We start from the raw sequence: 18942 nt of genomic DNA on the forward strand, positions 1-18942 counted from the left end.
CAGTTTCCTCCCCTCTACTTTCAGTCTGAAGAAAGGTCCTACCTGAAATGTCACCCATCCTTTTTCTCCAGAGATATGCCTGACCCGCTGAGTGACTTCAGTACATTGTGTCTATCTGAGGTGAAAGAGATACTAGTTGACCCCTCCCCTCCCTTTCAAGAAAGAAAATGCCCCCAAGATGGCAGTGAAATTGTGGATAAATCACAAAGTGCTGGAATACCTCAGTGGGTCAGGACATCAATAGGCGATTCAAATGTGGTTTAGGCTCATGAGGATAAATGGTTTAGAAAAGAACTGCAGATGCTGGTTTACACCAAAGATAGAAACAAAATGATGGAGTGACTCAGCAAGACAGGCAGCATCTCTGGAGAAAAGGAATGGGTGACATAATAATGACCTAACCAGTAACAATAATAACCTAAAACCTGAAGAAGGGTCTCGACCCAAAACGTCATCTATTTCCTTCTCTCCATAGATGCTGCCTCACCCGCTGAGTTTCTCTAGCATTTTTATCTACCTTCGATTTTTCCAGCATCTGCAGTTCCCTCTTAAACATAACCTTAAACCTAGCGATTTAAGTCGTGAATGAGAACAACCTCCGTCACTCGGCTACTGGTTGGGAGTGGAGCCAAACAATATAAGAGCTGACAAGAGATGACTCCAGGAGCAATCGTCATATAAAAATTATAAAAGGACTGGACAAGCTAGATGCAGGAAAAATGTTCCCAATGTTGGGCGAGTCCAGAACCAGGGGCCGCAGTCTTAGAATAAAGGGGAAGCCATTTAAGACTGAGGTGAGAAAAAAAGAGAGAGTTAGATAGAGCTCTAGGGGCTAGTTGAATCAAGGGATATGGGGAGATTGGGTTATTGATTAGGGACGATCAGCCATGATCACAATGAATGGCGGTGCTGGCTCGAAGGGCCAAATGGCCTCCTCCTGCACCTATTTTCTATGTTTCTATGTCCTCAGTGGATTTGCGGTGTCGACCCAAATCAACACACATTCCTTCTCTCCAGAGATATTACCTGTCCCGCAAAGTTACTCCAGCATTTTGTGTCTATCTTTGGGATGAATGGTCTTCTGTTCTCATATGGGCTGGAAACTGCTTCCTCACAGAGAATAAACCTCTCACCTGAGCATCCCCACCCTCCTCCAGTGATTGGCTGCCTGCTATTCCTGCTCTTCTGAGATGAATATTTTTCCTTATAAGGGATGGAATGTGGAGAGAACTAATACCTGCCTGGGGCACAATCCACACAGCAATGGCCTCCCCTCGATTGACCCAAGTTCAAACCTGTATTAAGAGTTAAATGCTGATTTTCCTGGACTACATGGAAACGCAGGCAGTGTGTCGATAGGAAACTGCAGTGGAGAAAAGGTGAACGGGGTAGGAGTAGGAGAGGTGGGTTGGGCAGCTGCAAGAGTGAAGGGCTTGGGAGCTGTTGTGTGGGGAGGAGAGGAGAGGGCAGTTGACCAGCATCTTTGGTTTCCTTTTCACTTCTATCCTTTGTCACTCCACCCATCTGCCAATCATACTCCCAACCACTGATCGCCTGTATCTGCCTGACACTTACCAGGCTTTGTCTAACGCCCACCTAACCTAAACCTAATCAATCAATCAATCTGAAGAAGGGTCCTGACCAGTAACGCCGTCTGCCCATTCCCTCCAGATCGGATGGCTGACCTGCTGAGTTACTGCAGGACTTTATTTTTTTGCTCAAGTGACTTCAGTCCATGCCCATGTCTACATTCGGATTTAAACTGATGAACCGCACAACACAAGTGCTGCAGGAACGCAGCGGGTCCAGGTAGCATCTGTGGAGGTAATGGACAAGGTGACCTTTCGGGTCGAGACCCATTCACCCCACAGATGCTGCGTGACCGGCTGAATGCCTCCAGCACAGTGTTGTGCTCAACCTTCAGCAACCGCAGTCCCTTGTACATCCACTAACTGCTCCTTCCACGGTTCCACGAGGTGACTCCGTGATATTGTTTGACACCCGTATCCCAGGAGCAATACGTGACAAATGATTTGGTGGCTGATGTGCAAACCAAAGATCCCATAGCGGACCCACTCGCTGTTTCATTCGCTGTCCTTGCTCTCACTGTAACAGGTTGACCTGGCTCGCAGACGGCTCTGGACCTGTTCTGCCCCTTTAACGGTGAAGGTGTGGCTCTGCAGTCTCTGCAGGTTGAGTTACCAAATAAGGTAAAGTCTCTGCAGTCTGCGAACCGGCAGAATGAACATGGTTTAACCCTTGGAGTGCTGGCTGCACTTGTTCAAGGTGTGTCAGCTGCGTCTGTGCTTCCTGCCCCCCCCCCCCCCCCCCCCCATTCCCTCCATCCATCCCAGGGCTGAGCTATGCTGGGCACACGGACATCAACGGCGCAGACATTTCCCTCCCATTGTGTCGGAAGGAACTGCAGATCTCGACTCGAAACGTCACTCTTTCCTTCTATCCAGAGATGCTGCCTGTCCCGCTGAGTCCCTCCCAGTGTATCAGGCTCTCAGGCTTGGGCACCAGGAACTGCAGATGCTGGAAGCTTCAGCACAACAAAGTGGTGGAGGAAAGTGGGTCAGACAGCATCTGTGGAGGGAATGGACAGGCGGTCTTTCGGGTCGAGACCCTGCTTCAGACTGTCTACCTTCCCTTTCCATCTCTTTCTCACTCACCACCCCCTGAGCTCGCTGACGCTGTCCAATTTAAGCGACTTCCTCGGCCTGGCTCCACGCTGAAAGTGTCAACCTGTATGTTAATTCATTCCGCCGCCCTGCCTGTCGCATCTCCTGCGATTTCCCACAACAATTGAAGGGTTTAATCCCCACATCTCCGCGCTCCTCCAACTTCTGACCGTGGATAGTGATTACTCCTTCTGTGTCCTCTAACCACCCTAGTACTGAACTCTGCAATTTCCTGTCTGAATAAGTCTCCAGATCCCAAACGTCGTCTGACCATTCCCTCCACAGATGCAGCCTATCCCGCTGAATTCCTCCAACACTTTTGTGTTTCGCTCAAGATTCCAGTAACTGCAGTTCCTTGTGTCTCCCTCCTTCAATCTCTCCACCTCCTTCCTCCTTTGGCGGTGGCTGAAATTTTGGTTACTGTGCTCTCGCTGTGGTTCAGTATGGAGAGAGGGGATTGGTGAAGTCAGAATCATACAGCATGTAAACAGGCCATGCCAAACAGAATACTCTTTTCAAGCTAGTCCCATATCCCTATAAGCTTTTCCTATCCATGTGTCTATCCAAATGCCTTCTAAATGTTGTGGCAGAACCTGCCTCAACTACGTCCTCTGGCAGCTCATTCCATATACCCACCACCTTGAATGAAAAAGTTGCCCCTCGGGTTCCTATTAAATCTTTCCCCTCTCTTCTTGAACCTAGTTCTGATTCCACTCGGCTGGGAAAAAGACTCAGCATTCACCATAAGCACCCCAAAGTTAACATTAAGTGGTTAATTCCAACAAGAAGTATCAATGCACATTGAGACAAGTACCACAAGTGAAATAACCATCTGCCAATATTAAAAATGAAAATTTATATTACAAATGAGCAGACACATCCACAATGCGCTGCCCAGGAGTAATCATGGAGGCAGATATGATGGTGGTGTTTAAGATAGGTGCATGGATATGCAGAGAATGGAGGGGTATGGATCCTGTGCAGGGAGAGGAGATTAGTTTAAGAAAATAGAAAGTGCTGAAGTAATTTAGCAGGTCGGGCAGCAGCTCTGGAGAACACGGATAGGTGATGTTTCAGGTCAGTGGATGTCGCAGTCAAGCTAGGCCTGCACTTCATCCTCCAGCACCTGGACCCCCAGGGGACCAATGCAAAGATTTTGTTTGTGGATTTTAGCTCTGCATTCAACACCATTGAGCTAGATCTACTACACTCCAAATTCTCCCTGTTGACTGTGCCTGAACCTCTCTGTCAGTGGATCACCATCTTCGTGACAGACAGGAAGCACCATGTGAGGCTGGGAAAGCACATCTAGGACCCGCTGACCCTCAGCATAGGAGCACCGCAAGGATGCGTATTCTCTCCTCTCCTTTACTCTCTCTACCCCAATGACTACACCTCCACAGAGTCCTCTGTCAAGCTTCTCAAGTTTGCGGACGACACAACCCTGATTGGACTGATCCAGGATGGGGAGGAATCTGCCTAGACAGGAAGTGACACAGCTGGCGTCCTGGTGCCATCGCAACAACCTGGAGCTCAATGCTCTTAAGACGGTAGAATTGATTGTAGACTTTAGGAGAGCTCCTCCTCCCCTCACCCCACTCACCATCAACAACACCACAGTCACATCTGTGGAGTCTTTTAAGTTCCTGGGAACCATCATCTCTAAGGACCTTAAATGGGGGGCCATCATTGACTCCAGTCAAAAAGACACAACAGAGGCTGTACTCCCTGCGGCAGCTGAGGAAGCACAATCTGCCACAGGCAATGATGGTGCAATTTTATACGGCCATCGTAGAGTCTGTCTTCACCTTCTCCATCATGGCCTGGTTTGGCTCAGCCACCAAGCACGACATCCAGAGGCTGCAGCAAATCGTATGATCAGCTGAGAAGGTTATTGGCTGCAACCTTCCCTCCATTGACGAACTGTACACTACAAGGGCCAGGAAGCGAGTAGATAAGTTCATCTCTGACCCCTCTCACCCTGGCCACAAACTCTTTGAATCCCTTCCATCTGGAAGGCGACTCAGGACTGTCATAGCTGCCACAGCCAGACATAAAATCAGATTTTTTCCATGGGTAGTAGCTACTCAATAACCAAAAATCTGTAGACTCTTTTTGCTCTGGTATTTTATTTAATTCACATGTTTAATTGATAATGTTTTATTATTAATGTTTAATGTGTTGTTTAACTGTCACTGTATGTCATGTTGTCACTTGTGGGCGGAGCACCAAGGTAAATTCCTTGTATGTGAATTCTTGGCCAATAAACGTATTAATTCATTCATTAAAGATAGCGGAGTCAAGGGAGATGGGGAGGGCAGGAACGGGGTACTGATTGTGGATGATCAGCCATGATCACATTGAATGGCGGTACTGGCTCGAAGGGCCAAATGGCCTACTCCTGCACCTATTGTCTATCTATGGATCATGAGGAAAGGCAATGCTTCGGCTCGGGGTTTAAAAAAGGGTCCCAACTCGACCTATGGCGTTGACAAAGTTACAAAGCACGCCGGCTCCCCCTTTTGTCATACCCCCCCCTCTCCCTCCCTCCCTACCTATGTTCTCCAGTGATGCTGTCTGACCCGCTGAGTTACACCAGCACTTTGTGTTTTTTCTTCAAGATTCCAGCATCTTCAGTTCATTATGTCTTCTTAGGTTAAATTAGTATCATGATCGGCACAGGCATTGTGGGCCTAAAGGGCTATTCCTGAGTGTTCTCTAATGATGAGGCAAAACCTCATGGAACCAAAGATCCTCTAGGATCTTTGCATGGAACCGAGTGGCGAGCTGTGCTCCGCCCCGGGATTTCATTCATTGGTGTTACCATATTGTGGGCGTGCCTTGGTTCTCCATAAAGCCGGAGTGCGGCGTGGGATGGGGTGTGCTGTATCGCATTAGCTTTGTTCTTCTGTCTGGGTTGGTCCCGATGCATAAATTGCTGGTTTAGTCGTTCTGCGCATTGTTTGTCCCAGCCTCAGTATTAACGGGTTCTCTTTGTGTTTCAGCCACTCACCCCTTGCTATAACTAGCCATGGCTGATGATGAGATTGCCGCGCTGGTAGTGGACAATGGCTCCGGGATGTGCAAGGCTGGCTTTGCAGGGGATGATGCCCCCAGGGCTGTGTTCCCCTCCATCGTGGGACGGCCTCGACACCAGGTGAGCCATTCAATGAAAAACCTTTATTCCTGCCGTGTAGAGAGGATGGATGGATGGGTGAATGAATGAATGAATGATGCTGATGGTGGAGAGGAAGTGATCTGGTTTGAGATTTTTTTTGAGTGGCTTTATGTAACGGTTTACTTGAAGTGGAGGAGATTGGCGTCTAAACCAAGGAATGTTCTGCACCTCATTTGGAGAAGGTGAATCAGTGGGCGCTGGATGTGAGGACGTAATACCGGTGGGCGAATGTTGCAAGCCAATGCCTCGGCTCCATTTGGGCGGCGACCCTGCCATGGATCATGAGTTCTGTATTTTTTGTTAGCTGGGTATTCAGAATGCTATTGTCTGGGTTTGATTATAACTGTGTGAGGATATTGCAGCTTTAATGTAACGGGGCTAAGGAACCGAGACCCAAAACGTCACCCATTCCTTCTATCCAGAGATGCTGCCTGTCCCACTAAGTTACTCCAGCATTTTGTGTCTACGGTGTAAATTTGCAGTTCCTTCCTACACACTTTGGGTTAGGACCCTTCTTCAGATTTTCCTTTGCTCAATGATGGAATTGTAAGGAATAGGAGGATTACAAGAGAGGCTGGTTGATTGCCCTGAATCAACATAAGGGCCCCACCCTGCCCTGGTGCATACACATTTCTCAAACCACCTCAGTCCTCCTCCTTTGTCTGCTCATATCCCATACCTGTTTCTATTCTTTCCCCTCTCACATCCACATCCCTACCTCTGGCTTTCCATTTTTTACTCTTATCTCTCCTTGTGTGATGCCCTTTTGTCTCTCTTTCACCCTTCAGAACTCCCCCCCCCTGCCTCTGGCCACCTTTCACTTGCTGGGCTTTGTACTGCCCCACCCCTCTTTTCCAGCATATCTTCCCTGGAATGGAAAGTCTATTGCTGGAATTTAGAGGACCATTTAAAACCAGGTCCTGATGCATGTTAGCAGAGCATGTGCTGATGTTTCTTCTGGTACTATCTAGTATTAGTGGGATGTAATTCATTTTGGGGTGCTGTCATTGGAACTCGGTCTTCGGAATGATGGAAGCAGGGACTCTGCTTCCAAGGCAGAGGTAGGTACTTGATACGCAAGGGAGATAGAGTGATACATTATATACTACATTAGTCCTACATTAAAAGTCTTCTCACCCACCACTCCACCTCCAGGTCCCTCAGATCGGCGGACTTGGGGCTGCTGAATATCCCGCGGTCTAGGCATAAGCTTAGGGGTGACCGCGCCTTTGCGGTTGCAGCTCCTAGACTGTGGAACAGCATCCCCCTTCCCATCAGAACTGCCCCCTCCATCGACTCCTTTAAGTCAAGACTAAAAACTTATCTATACTCCCTAGCCTTTCCTGACGTCCACTGAGCGAGGGCTATATGTATGTAGTTTGTTTGTTTATACTATTCTTATAACAAATGTAAAGCACTTTGGCCAACGAGAGTTGTTTTTTAAATGTGCTAAATAAATAAATGTGACTTGACTTGACTGTGTGGATATAGGCCCTTCGGCCTAACTTGCCCACACCGGCCAACATGTCCCCGCTACACTAGTCCCACCTGCCTGCATTTGATCCATATCTCTCCAAACCTGTCCTATCCATGTACCTTTCTGTTTCTTAAATGTTGGGCTGGTCTCTGCCTCCTTTGACAGCTTGTTCCATCCACCACCCTTTGTGTGAAAAAGTTACCCCTCGGATTCCTAAAATCTTTTCCCCTTAGCCTTAAACCTATGGCTTCTGGTCCTTGATTCACCTACTCTGGGCAAGAGACTCTGCATCTACCTAATCTATTCATCTCATGATCTTATACACTTCTATAACATTGCCCCTCATCCTCCTGTGCTACAAGATATAGAGTCCCAGCCTACTCCACCTTTCCCTGTAGCTCAAACCCTTTAGTCCTACTAACATTCCAGTAAATCTTTTTTATACCCTTTCCAGCTTGACAACATCTTTCCTATAACATGGTGTCCAGAACTGAAAACAATACCCCAAATGCAGCCTCACCAACATCTTGTACAACTGCAACATTATCTCCTAACTTCTATACTCGATACTCTAGCTGATGAAGGCCAATGTGCCAAAAGCCTTTTTGATCACCTGATCTACCTGTGACCCCATCTTCAAGGAACTATGCACCTGCACTCCTAGGTCTCCCTGCTCCACAACACTACCCTGAGTCCTGCCAGTCACTGTGTAGGTCCTGCCCATGTTAGACTTTCCAAAATGCAACATCTCTCATTTCTCTGCATTACATTCCAAGGGATGAAAAGTTACTGGGCACATAATAGAGGACAGTTGAGCCACAATTGATCAGCTTTACCAGGTCACCAGCTGTTCCTGAGATAGTAATACAGGTGGAAATGGGCTCTTTGGCTCAACTTGTCCATGCTGACCAATATGCCCCATCTACACTAGTCCCACCTGCCTGTGTCTGGTCCATATCCCTCAACACCTATCCTATCCATAAACCTGTCTAAATGTTTCTTAAACATTGTGATTGTACCTGCCTCAACTACCTCCTTCTGCTGTGTATTTCATATACCTACCACCCTTTTTTAAACATACCCCTCAGTTTCCTGTCTCTCTCTCCCCCCCACCCACCTCACTGTCGACCTAGTTCTCCATTTCCTTACTTTGGATAAAAGGCTGCATTTATCCTATTCCCCCACATGATCTTATTCACCTCTATAAGGTCACCCCTCATCCTCCTGTGCTCCAGGGAATATAGTCCCAGCCTGCTCAACCCCTCCTTATAGCCCAGGCACTAGAGTCCTAGTAATAGCCCTGTAAATGTTTTCTGAACCTTTTCCAGCTTAAGATCGTTTCTATAATGGGGTGGCCAGAACTAATCACAATAATCTAAATGTGGCCTCATAAATGTCTTCTACTAAATGATATTTTTTTCTGGATTGCTGTGCAAACTGGTAGCCTCCGCTGTATCACCATGTAGGACAGAAATAAGCTTTTCGCCCATTTATATAAATCTTGATTCTCTCCAGGTTTCCTTAAGCTTCCTCCTCCACCCCCAATTCTTGACTCTACATGATCACATTATAGCTGATTCATTCTATGTCCTTTTGGGAACCCTTTCTCCCCTTCTGACCCAGTTCAGGTCAATGTGTCCTATATCCTGCGATGGTGAAATTGAATCCTGCATGTTCTACACCTTGAATTAGAAAAAGCTGGACATTCTGTAATGAGCAGCAACTGAAGAGAAATGGTTAATGTTTTTGCTCCATTTGAGTTTTTGGCAGAACTGGGAATGGAAATTAGATATTGGGATGCAAATTAAGGGAGGGGAGGAGAGGAGAGAACAAAGGATGGTCTGTCCTTGGGAAAGGCAGTGGTTAAAAAAAGCAAGAGACAATGGATGCCTTTTGTGAGAACAGTGGATCTATCTAAAATTGAACTTGAGTCCAGAGTAACAAGGCCTTAAATGTGCCTGTGATAATAACATCCTGTGAATGTTGCCTTTTCAAAAAGCATTAGATTCTTTAGCTGTGCAGTGAATGACAATCAAATTGGCTGGTCGTGTGAACAATGTAACATCTGTGCTACACAGCAGTATCCAATGCTGGTTGGACTATTTTAATCTTTGAATTGCTCAAAGAATATACTGTTTGGCACTTCCTGTCAGGGATGAGTTGTCAATCCTTTGGGAATTGACATCCTGCTTAATATTTAATGGTACACTAGACCAAGCGCAGACCCATTGGGTCTGTTCCCCAACGCAAGATTCCACCACTCACCCGTTTTTTTCTCTCCCCCCCCCCCCCCCTCCCCCCAAACACAAGCTTTTCCCCCCCAATGCAATATTGCACCATTCGCGCAAAGCCCCCAACTGCATAGGCACAGCTCATTTCTCCTCATCCCCCAGCACGCCCTCCTCTGCTTCACCCTCCCTCTTCAATCCCAAGAGGGGAAGGTGGGTGGAGAGGGAGGTGGGTTGAGAGGGAAAGGGAGAGGGGTGGTGAGAGTAGAGAAGGAGGGGGTGAGAGAGGGAGTGTAGATGTGGCAAATACCCTCCCTACCCCCTCCTCTCCATCAATCCCCCCCCCCCCCTCCCTCCACACTCCTTCACCTCCCCAGGATCTTTCCCCACAACCTCTCCCTCCTCCTCATTTCCCTCATCCTCCTCCCTCACTGCCCCAGGACCTACCCAGGTCGTAGAGCAGCACCAGGGCCTGGAAATCGGCTAGTTTCTCCTACTTGGCGCGGCCCTGGCTGTAGACTCCAGCCATCAGCTCACCCGATGCCTGGGCTATAGTGCAGGCTACGACCTCAGACCACAGACCCACATCGGGTCAGGCAGCATCTCTGGAGAACATGGATAAGTGCTGTTTTGGGTAAGGACTCCTCTCCAGACTTGGCTGGAAGAGGTGGGTGCAGGACAAAGCTGACTTTTGTCTTTTAGTTGCTGGTTTTTGTCCAGTCACCTGCCGATCACCCTGCCCCAGCTGTATTCACCTATCACTTGCCAGGCTTTGTCCTGCCTCCACCTCTGCCAGCTCTCTCCCTATTCCAGTTAGTCTGAAGAAAGGACTTGACCCAAACTATCACCTGTGTTCTCCTGAGACACTGCCTGACCTTCTGAGTTACTCCAACACTTTCTTTGCAGAGGCAGGAACAATAACATTTAAAAGACATGGATAGGGAAATTTCAGAGGGATATGGGTTAATTGCAAGGAAATGGGATGAGCTTCGATGGGCATCTTGGTCAGAATGAACATGTTGAAGGGCCTGTACAGCGAAATCCTGGAGATACATAAATTATTTTTAGAAATTTAGCAGCTCTGTTACCGGCATCTTTCTTTACCATCAACTATCTAATAAATACAGGCTTTCGTGCATACATTCAGTTTCCATTGTATGTCAGCCAGCCCATTGTTTAACGGTCAAATTCCACTCATTACTGTTAATAACTACAAATTGTCACCCACATTTTTCTCCCAACAACTCTCAACATTCTGACTGCCTGGGCAAGCCTTAATTGGTACATCCTACTTAACAAGAGGAGTTTTACTGACAGCACTTTGACCAGAACCTGTCTCATCACAACTCTGCTTTATGCCATGTATTTGGTGGGTGAGCAGTGAATGTCTGGTGGTCTAAATACTCCAGAGAGTGCAGTCTAGACATGGAACAAGATTTGCCTTTCTATAGAACCACCTGCCATAGAGCTCTTTGCACCTATAAATGTGGTAATCAGTTGCACATAACATGATCCCACATGACTTGAGAAATTAGTATTGTGGCCTGATGAGTGCATGATGAGACTCCCCTCCCCTGCTTGCTGTAAATTAAAGGGGAGATTTTGTAAACACCTTGGTTCACGAACTCCTCAATGCATTAGTCATGATGCAGTACTCTCTTCTGGTGTAGCCCAAGCTCTTCAGAAAACAAATTGATCCATAACTTTCTCTGTTCAGTTATACAGGACAGAAATGGGCCCTTTGGCCTAACTCATCCATGTTAACCAATATGCCTCATCTAAGCTTGTTTCACTTCCTGCATTTGATGCATATCCCTCTGAACCGTTCCTATCCATCTACCTGTCTAAATGACTTTGAGATGTTGTTGTATCTAGAAACATCTACTTCAGTTACTTCCTCTAGCAGCTTGTCCATGTACCAATCACCTACTAAGTCCCTTAAAAACAAAGCACAAATGGATGTAAAGGCTTAGATTTGCATTGATTAGCGAAAAACTGGAGGTAAGATCCTAGAGAAGGAGAATGTATTTTTCTGATGGTTTGTATGTAAAAGTTAAGGCGAGGGAGTATTCTGCTGTTCCAAAATTCAAGACTTAATATTGACTGATTTCTCAATTCCAGGGTGTGATGGTGGGAATGGGCCAGAAAGACAACTATGTTGGGGATGAAGCCCAGAGCAAGAGGGGCATCCTGACCCTGAAATACCCAATTGAACACGGGATTGTGACCAACTGGGATGACATGGAGAAGATCTGGCACCACACCTTCTACAACGAGCTGCGAGTGGCCCCAGAGGAGCACCCTGTCCTCCTCACAGAGGCTCCACTCAATCCCAAAGCCAACCGGGAGAAGATGACCCAGATCATGTTTGAGACCTTCAACACCCCAGCCATGTACGTTGCCATTCAAGCTGTGCTGTCCTTGTATGCCTCTGGCCGCACCACTGGCATTGTGATGGACTCTGGGGATGGTGTGAGTCACACTGTGCCCATCTACGAAGGCTACGCCTTGCCACACGCCATCCTGCGTCTGGACCTGGCTGGCCGGGATCTCACTGACTACTTGATGAAGATCCTGACCGAGCGTGGGTACTCCTTGACAACCACGGCCGAGAGGGAGATTGTCCGTGACATCAAGGAGAAGCTTGGCTATGTGGCCCTTGATTTTGAATCTGAGATGCAGACAGCCAGCTCCTCCTCATCCTTGGAGAAAAGCTACGAGCTCCCTGACGGCCAAGTTATCACCATCGGCAATGAGCGTTTCAGGTGTCCAGAAACCCTCTTCCAACCCTCCTTCATTGGGATGGAATCTACTGGAATCCATGAGACCTGTTATAACAGCATCATGAAGTGTGATGTGGACATCAGGAAGGATCTGTACGCCAACACTGTCCTGTCTGGTGGAACCACCATGTTCCCAGGGATCGCTGACCGGATGCAGAAGGAAATCACAGCCTTGGCTCCAAGCACCATGAAGATTAAGATCATTGCTCCACCAGAGAGGAAGTATTCAGTGTGGATCGGAGGTTCCATCCTGGCTTCTCTCTCCACCTTCCAGCAAATGTGGATCAGTAAGCAGGAGTATGATGAGTCTGGTCCCTCTATTGTCCATCGCAAGTGCTTCTAATTCACTGGAGATTGGAACTGATTTGAACCTTGATTTAAATTAAGATTGAAATGTCTTTCATTGTCATTTTTCCAAATGTTGCCTGCTCTGTTAAGCTGAGTTTTGTTTTGGGCTTTTGTGGTTATGATGTAAGTTTTGTTGACTACTGTCTCCGGTTTAAGAATGGTTGAGAATCAAATTACACTCGATAATCCTGCAATATTTAAATTGGGAAGCTTGGGAGAAACATTTAATTTGAGATTTCTGGCTACTAGATAGTGGCCATTACAGAGAACCAATGAGTGAATTTAAGGACAAATGTCCTCTAGTTTGCGCTCTCCTTCCTGGTGTCCAATTGTAGATTGCAAGTGACATTGTTTCATTCCCTAATTTATGATTGTGCTCCAGGCAACACATAATTGCCCATGGAGTTTTGGTTTTCTGAATGAGAATTCTACTGAAAGCGTTCATTTCTGGAAACATTTAACTGTTACAAGTTGTTATTGCAGAACGTTGAATAAATGCATTTGGACAACAACATGCCTAATTACTACTATATCTTGCCACCTTTCCATTAATGTAGTAAAGAACGAATCTTTATCCTGACTACTTTTACTTTCTTATTTCTCGTCCACCATAGGAATGAAGCTGTGAAGAAATATCTCGGACCAAGCTTCCCCTCTCAATGATAAAAATCACCTGCATAAGAATCAAAATAGGAGTTGCCCTTGTGCCTACTCTGCCAGCCAATAAGATTACAATTTTGAAGAAACTACCTTCTATGGAGTTCCTCTTAAGACCAAAGGGAAGTTAAAATGGATTCGTCAAATCTTTGTAAATGAGGACATTTGCCTGTAATGACTCAGATTGTTCCACAAGGGTGGCACAGTTGGTAAAGCTGCTCCTTCACAGCTCCACAGACCCGGGCTTAAACCTGACCTTGGGTGCTGTCTGTGCGGAGTTTGCATGTTCTCCCTATGGCTGCATGGGTTTCTTCTGGGTTCTCTGTTTCGTCCTTCATCCCAAAGACGTATAGGCCTGGAGGTAATCGGCCTCTAAATTGACCCCAGTGTGTAGGGAGTGGGTGGGGAAAGTGGGATAAATATAGAACTAGTGTGAACAGTTGATTGGAGGTGTGGGCTGAAGAATCTCTTTCCATGCTGCATCTTTTTTTTAAACATCTTGTCCATCCTGTCTAGGTTACTCAGGACCCTGTATCAATCAAGTAGCACAACACTCGAGGCAAATCCTCCTATATGTGGACGACACTGCAAATCTGTCTGCAGATTAACATCTGTAACCTTCAATAAGATTAATATTCCACAATTCTGCATATCCCTTCGTTCTTGAGGAATCTACAAGACCATTGTTTGATAAATGGTTGGACTAATAATTTGTTCTCTTAAACGTCGGGTCCAATTAACCCAAAAATGCTGGGAATAAGGCGTCAATTTGGTAGTAAATGGTCAAGGTGAAATGAGCTCATATGGCTTTTCTGCTCTTGAAAAAAGTCATTATGTACTCATGGTGTGGTAGACTCCACTTGTGTACTTCATGTACAGTCATCCAAACCATCTATTTCATTTAGAGACACAAAATGAATCGTGTCCATAGATATATAATGTACAGCTCTCCAGAGAAAGGGAAGAAAATCACACCCAATATAATCCACGTACTGATGGCTAACTTTGCAGTGACATCAAGCTGGTTAAAGAGTTTGTGTGAAACCATGTCACTACATGATGAGGTTCATACCTATCTGCAGTGTTGTATAGGGTGGAGCTGGCCTTGTGACTACAGAATTGGCAAAGTGACTAGGAGGGTGCTGCAAGGCTTGGTGCTGGGACCCCAGTTATTTACAATATATATCTTAACGCGTTAGTTAGTGAAAGTAAGCATGCAGGTACAGCAAGCAGCCAAGAAAGCTAATTGCATGCTATTCTGTGCTGCCACCTTCAGGGATCCTATGACTTGTACACCGAGATCCTGCATTTTCTCAATACTCCCTCTGGCCCCTCAATTTATTCAGTATAAGAGGCGGGCGGCTATGTTGCGGCTTTAAAACTTTGGTAATTGTGCATTTGGGGTATTGTGTGCAGTTCTGGTCGCCCCATTACTGGAAGTAAGTGGAGGCTTTGGAGACAGTGCAGGAGAATCTAGCCTGGATCAGCTGAGGGTATCAGATATCAGGAGGGGTGGACAAAGTGGATTATTTTCTCTCGTACATGACAGACTGAGGGGAGACTTAAGGAAAGTATTTAACATTATGAGAGGCGTGGATAGGATAGAACCACTTTCACGGGAAATGTCGAAGACTGGAGGGGATAGCTTTAAGATCAGAGACGGAACTTTTTAAAGGAATCATACGGATCAAGTTTTTATTTATTTTATTTTTTTAAACGAGTAAAGTGTGCCAGGAACACTGTCGGAAATGGTAATGGAAGCAGATATGATAGTGCTATTTAAGGAACTTTTAGATAGGCATGTGGATATGGAGGGTTGTGGATGGCACATAGATTAAATTGGCATCATGTTCTACACAAACATTGTGGGCAGATGTTGGAATCTTGAGCAAAAAGAGAAAAGTGCTGGTTGTACTCAGCGTGACAGAAAGTGAACAGAAAATTTCCATTCCCTGCCCAAATGTTGCCCGACCTGCTGAGGTCTTCCAGTACTTTTCTGCTGTAATTCAATATAATCATACCTGATCTATCTTTCAAAAGAGGGTACGGAGCTGAACTGGTAGACATCAGCATGGGACTAGAGTCGCATGTTTTTCCTTTCCTGCACTTGGAAGTAACCCAGTGAGCTGCTTCTAATAACAGTTCCCATGAGGCGAGGGCCTTCTTCTGTGCTGTATCGTTTAACTAAATTAAAGACAAAAAGAAGTGCTGGAATAACTCTGGGTCAGGCAGGCAGCGGGGTCGGGAACAAGCACCGTTCACAAGGACTAGAGAGTGGACTTTAAAAATGATGCCAAAACATGGCGCCACTTGCATGCAGGCTCAGTCGACTATTTCTGTACACCTGAAAATCTGGGGTATGGCAATGGACTGTCAGTCAGATAACGAATTTCACTGTTAGCACTTCGCACATGTGACAATACTTGATTAGTACAGGTATCAGGGATTTTGGGGAGAAGGCAGGAGAATGGGGTTGAGAGGGAAAGATAGATCAGCCATGATTGAATGGAGGAGTAGACTTGATGGGCCGAATGGCCTAATTCTGCTTGTATAATTTATGAAAAGCAATGTTGTACCCTGTAGTACATGAATAGATGACGTTTCGGTTTGGGACCATTATTCAGCTCTTTCTTAAGGCTAAACCAGGAATGGGCATGGAATATTGACCCTGTTAGTGACACCCACACCCAGGAACAAGCTGCCACAAATGTTCGGTGGGATGGAGTGCAAACCAGTGGCACAATGCTTTGTGGAGACCACATCCGTTTTCTGTTTAAATTGCTGCATGTTCTGATGATTCACTGTGACAGGAAGACCACGCTGATTGAGCCTGTTCTGCCCCTTTAACGGTGAAGGTGTGGCTCTGGAGTCTTTGCAGGTTGAGTTACCAAATAAGGTAATGTCTCTGCAGTCTGCGAGCCGGCAGAATGAGCAGGGTTTAACCCTTGGAGTGCTGGCTGCACTTGTTCAAGGTGTGGTGTCAGTGCCAGGTTCCTGCACCTGGTAGCCCCTCACCACTACCCCACCTGCTCCATCCACCCTAGGGACTGAGGCTTGCTGGCTACACAGCCTGCCAAGATGAGAATTCACTGCTTTCCCGAGAAAGAGAACTGAGAGGATTCTGAAGAAAGAGAGTCTATTTTAAAATTTACTTCCTTGTTTTCAAATTGGTCTAAGGTCTCACACAACTGCACCCCTCTCTTGACTCTAATCCCCTTCAGCCCCTGCTCCCCTCCCTGTCTTTGTAAGCCCCTTTGGCCCCTGCACCTCTCCCCGTCTCTATAACCCCCTCCAGCCCCTGCACCCATCCCTGTCTGTGTAACCCCCTCTGACCCCTATACCCCTCCCTCTCTGTAACCCCCCCCACACACACACACACACACACACACACACACACACACACACACACACACACACACACACACACACACACACACACACACACAGCCCCTGCACCTCTCCCTGTCTCTGTAACCCCCTCCAGCCCCTGCACCCATCCCTGTCTGTGTAACCCCCTCTGACCCCTATACCCCTCCCTCTCTGTAACCACACACACACACATAGCCCCTGCACCACTCTCTGTCTCTGGGAACTGAATTATTCCAGAAATCTGGAACTCCATGTGGTCAAGAATGCTGAATTGGTTAAATCCTAATATTGAACTATCTTACTCCACGTATGACCCCAGACTTTGAGCAAAGCATAAAGTGTTGGAGGAACTCAACGGGTCATACAACATCTGTGGAGGGAATGGATAGGCAACATTTTGGGTTGGAACTCCTCTTCAGACCCTTCAACCAGTCTGAAGAAGGGTGCTGACCCGAAACATTGCCTATTCATCTCCTTCTACAGATGCTCTTTGACCCGCTGAGTTCCTCCAGCACTTTGTGTTTTGCTCAAGATTCTAACATCTGAAGTTCCTCGTGTCTTCAGACCTCGTTTACCCACATCCCTTATAAACCACACATAAATCTGTCCACAACCCAAGGGAACTTTATATATATTCGGGAATCATCTTCCAATTCTTCAAAGTTGGAAGATGGCACTAGAACCTGACAATTCTAAGCATGCTGTCCCGGAAGCTCTACTGACAATCGTTTCTCTCCTGTGTATGATTAAATTAAAATTAAATTAAATTAACTTTATTTCGGACTCAGGGTCCAGACAAGGGATAACATGACATAAAAATACATTGCATATAAAAACATCATAAAATACATATAAAATGTTAGTACATCACTTATAAAAGCATCATAAATTATATATTAAAAAAAAACACAATACATGATTTAAAATCCAGAATAAAAAAGAAAAATCAGTGTCCGACAACGTACGCGATTTTTTTCGACACCAGTGTCTCCACAACTGGGATTCATAGTGTGTAGTGCTAAACTTTATGTTTGACAAGGCCACGACAATTACATTTTTAGAGTAATTTATCCTGCAAGTGAATTTATATACATATGATTTCTTACGATAGCTTCTAAAGCACTGACTTCTGCAGCCACAAACATGTTACTAGCACTACACCATCTAGGTTTCCTTAGCAGTGTTTTCATGGCATCATTATAGGCTACCTTTAGTCTCTGCAAACTTGTCTTTCCGTAGTTCGACCACAGGTGCGCAGTATAGAGTGGTGTGCAATATGCTCTAAACAGCGACATCTTCACCACATCTGTACACGCACCAAACTTATGCAAGAGAATATTCACCTGTACATACAACATACATCATTGCCTATAAATATCCTCATCCTCTGTCATTTGTTCTGTAATAAAATGCCCAAAATATTTTACCTTATTACAGACACTAAGATTATTGTCAGACAATTTAAAATCAGGAAATTTTAGTCTCATGATTGGACTCGTATATCGTATGATTTGACTGGATAGCGCACAAAACAAGCTTTTCACTGTATCTCGGTACACATGACAATAAAAGAAACAGTTCAATCCCCTGAAAGCCCAGCACTAATTAAATGGAGATGGATGATGAGTCACCCAGGGCATGTGGAATTAATCCAGGATTAATGCGTGCCTTTTTTTACAGTGGGAAGAAAACAAGAACATCAAAGTATTTACATTGCTACAGCAACTTCTCTTATTTTTAGACATCTCTTATGTTTGAGGATGACTTAAGGGCCTGCCCCACTTACACAATATTTTCGGCACCAGTCATAGTCGCAGCAGGTCACCGAAAATTTTCAAAATGGTGAAAATCCAGCGGCAACTAGAAAAAGGTACGACTCTTTGGGCGACGACTGACGACCACACAGGCGTCACCCCGCGACATGCCGGATCACAGTGACTCTCTGCATGCTGTTCCAGCAGAGGATCTATTGTACTCATGTGTAGTAAGGGCCTGTCCCACCAGCATGCGGCGAGTGCGACCAAACATGGTGGCTTGAGGCGTACGGCCACGTGGGGCCGGTCCTACTTCCAACCGTGGAGCCGTATGGAGCTGGTCTGGACATCATATTCACCAATCAGCTGGGCAGGAAGCGGGCCGACTGAATTTGGACGTTGCTCGGCGTCGGGCGGTTACGTCATCACGCAAAGGCACGCCGGGCGGTGACGTCATCGCGCAG

At 46.2% G+C, this 18942-nt stretch overlaps 1 protein-coding gene and 1 long non-coding RNA gene across 3 annotated transcripts in view; one reads left to right on the top strand and one right to left on the bottom strand.

Moving 5' to 3' along the window:
- The window catches only part of LOC116972165, a 13099-nt gene extending 10557 nt beyond the window's left edge, over positions 1 to 2542 (bottom strand). Inside the window, exon 1 of the long non-coding RNA XR_004411728.1 lies at positions 2531 to 2542. This is a non-coding gene — a long non-coding RNA (uncharacterized LOC116972165). The remainder of the gene's footprint in view (positions 1 to 2530) is intronic.
- LOC116972157 (actin, non-muscle 6.2-like) overlaps positions 1 to 13210 on the top strand; it is a 24712-nt gene extending 11502 nt beyond the window's left edge. The window contains exons 1-3 of one of the 2 annotated variants that reach the window (XM_033019548.1): positions 5508 to 5600; positions 5690 to 5841; positions 11689 to 13210. In XM_033019548.1, coding sequence (XP_032875439.1) covers positions 5716 to 5841; positions 11689 to 12693 — 1131 coding nt within the window. In that variant the 5' untranslated portion in view covers positions 5508 to 5600; positions 5690 to 5715 and the 3' untranslated portion in view covers positions 12694 to 13210. Of the gene's footprint in view, positions 1 to 5507; positions 5601 to 5689; positions 5842 to 11688 lie in introns of those variants that run through there. The other variant, XM_033019547.1, reaches the window with a different exon arrangement.
- The last annotated feature ends 5732 nt before the right edge of the window (positions 13211 to 18942 follow it).

This window comes from Amblyraja radiata, chromosome 4, assembly GCF_010909765.2.
Source record: "Amblyraja radiata isolate CabotCenter1 chromosome 4, sAmbRad1.1.pri, whole genome shotgun sequence".
NCBI lineage: Eukaryota > Metazoa > Chordata > Chondrichthyes > Rajiformes > Rajidae > Amblyraja > Amblyraja radiata.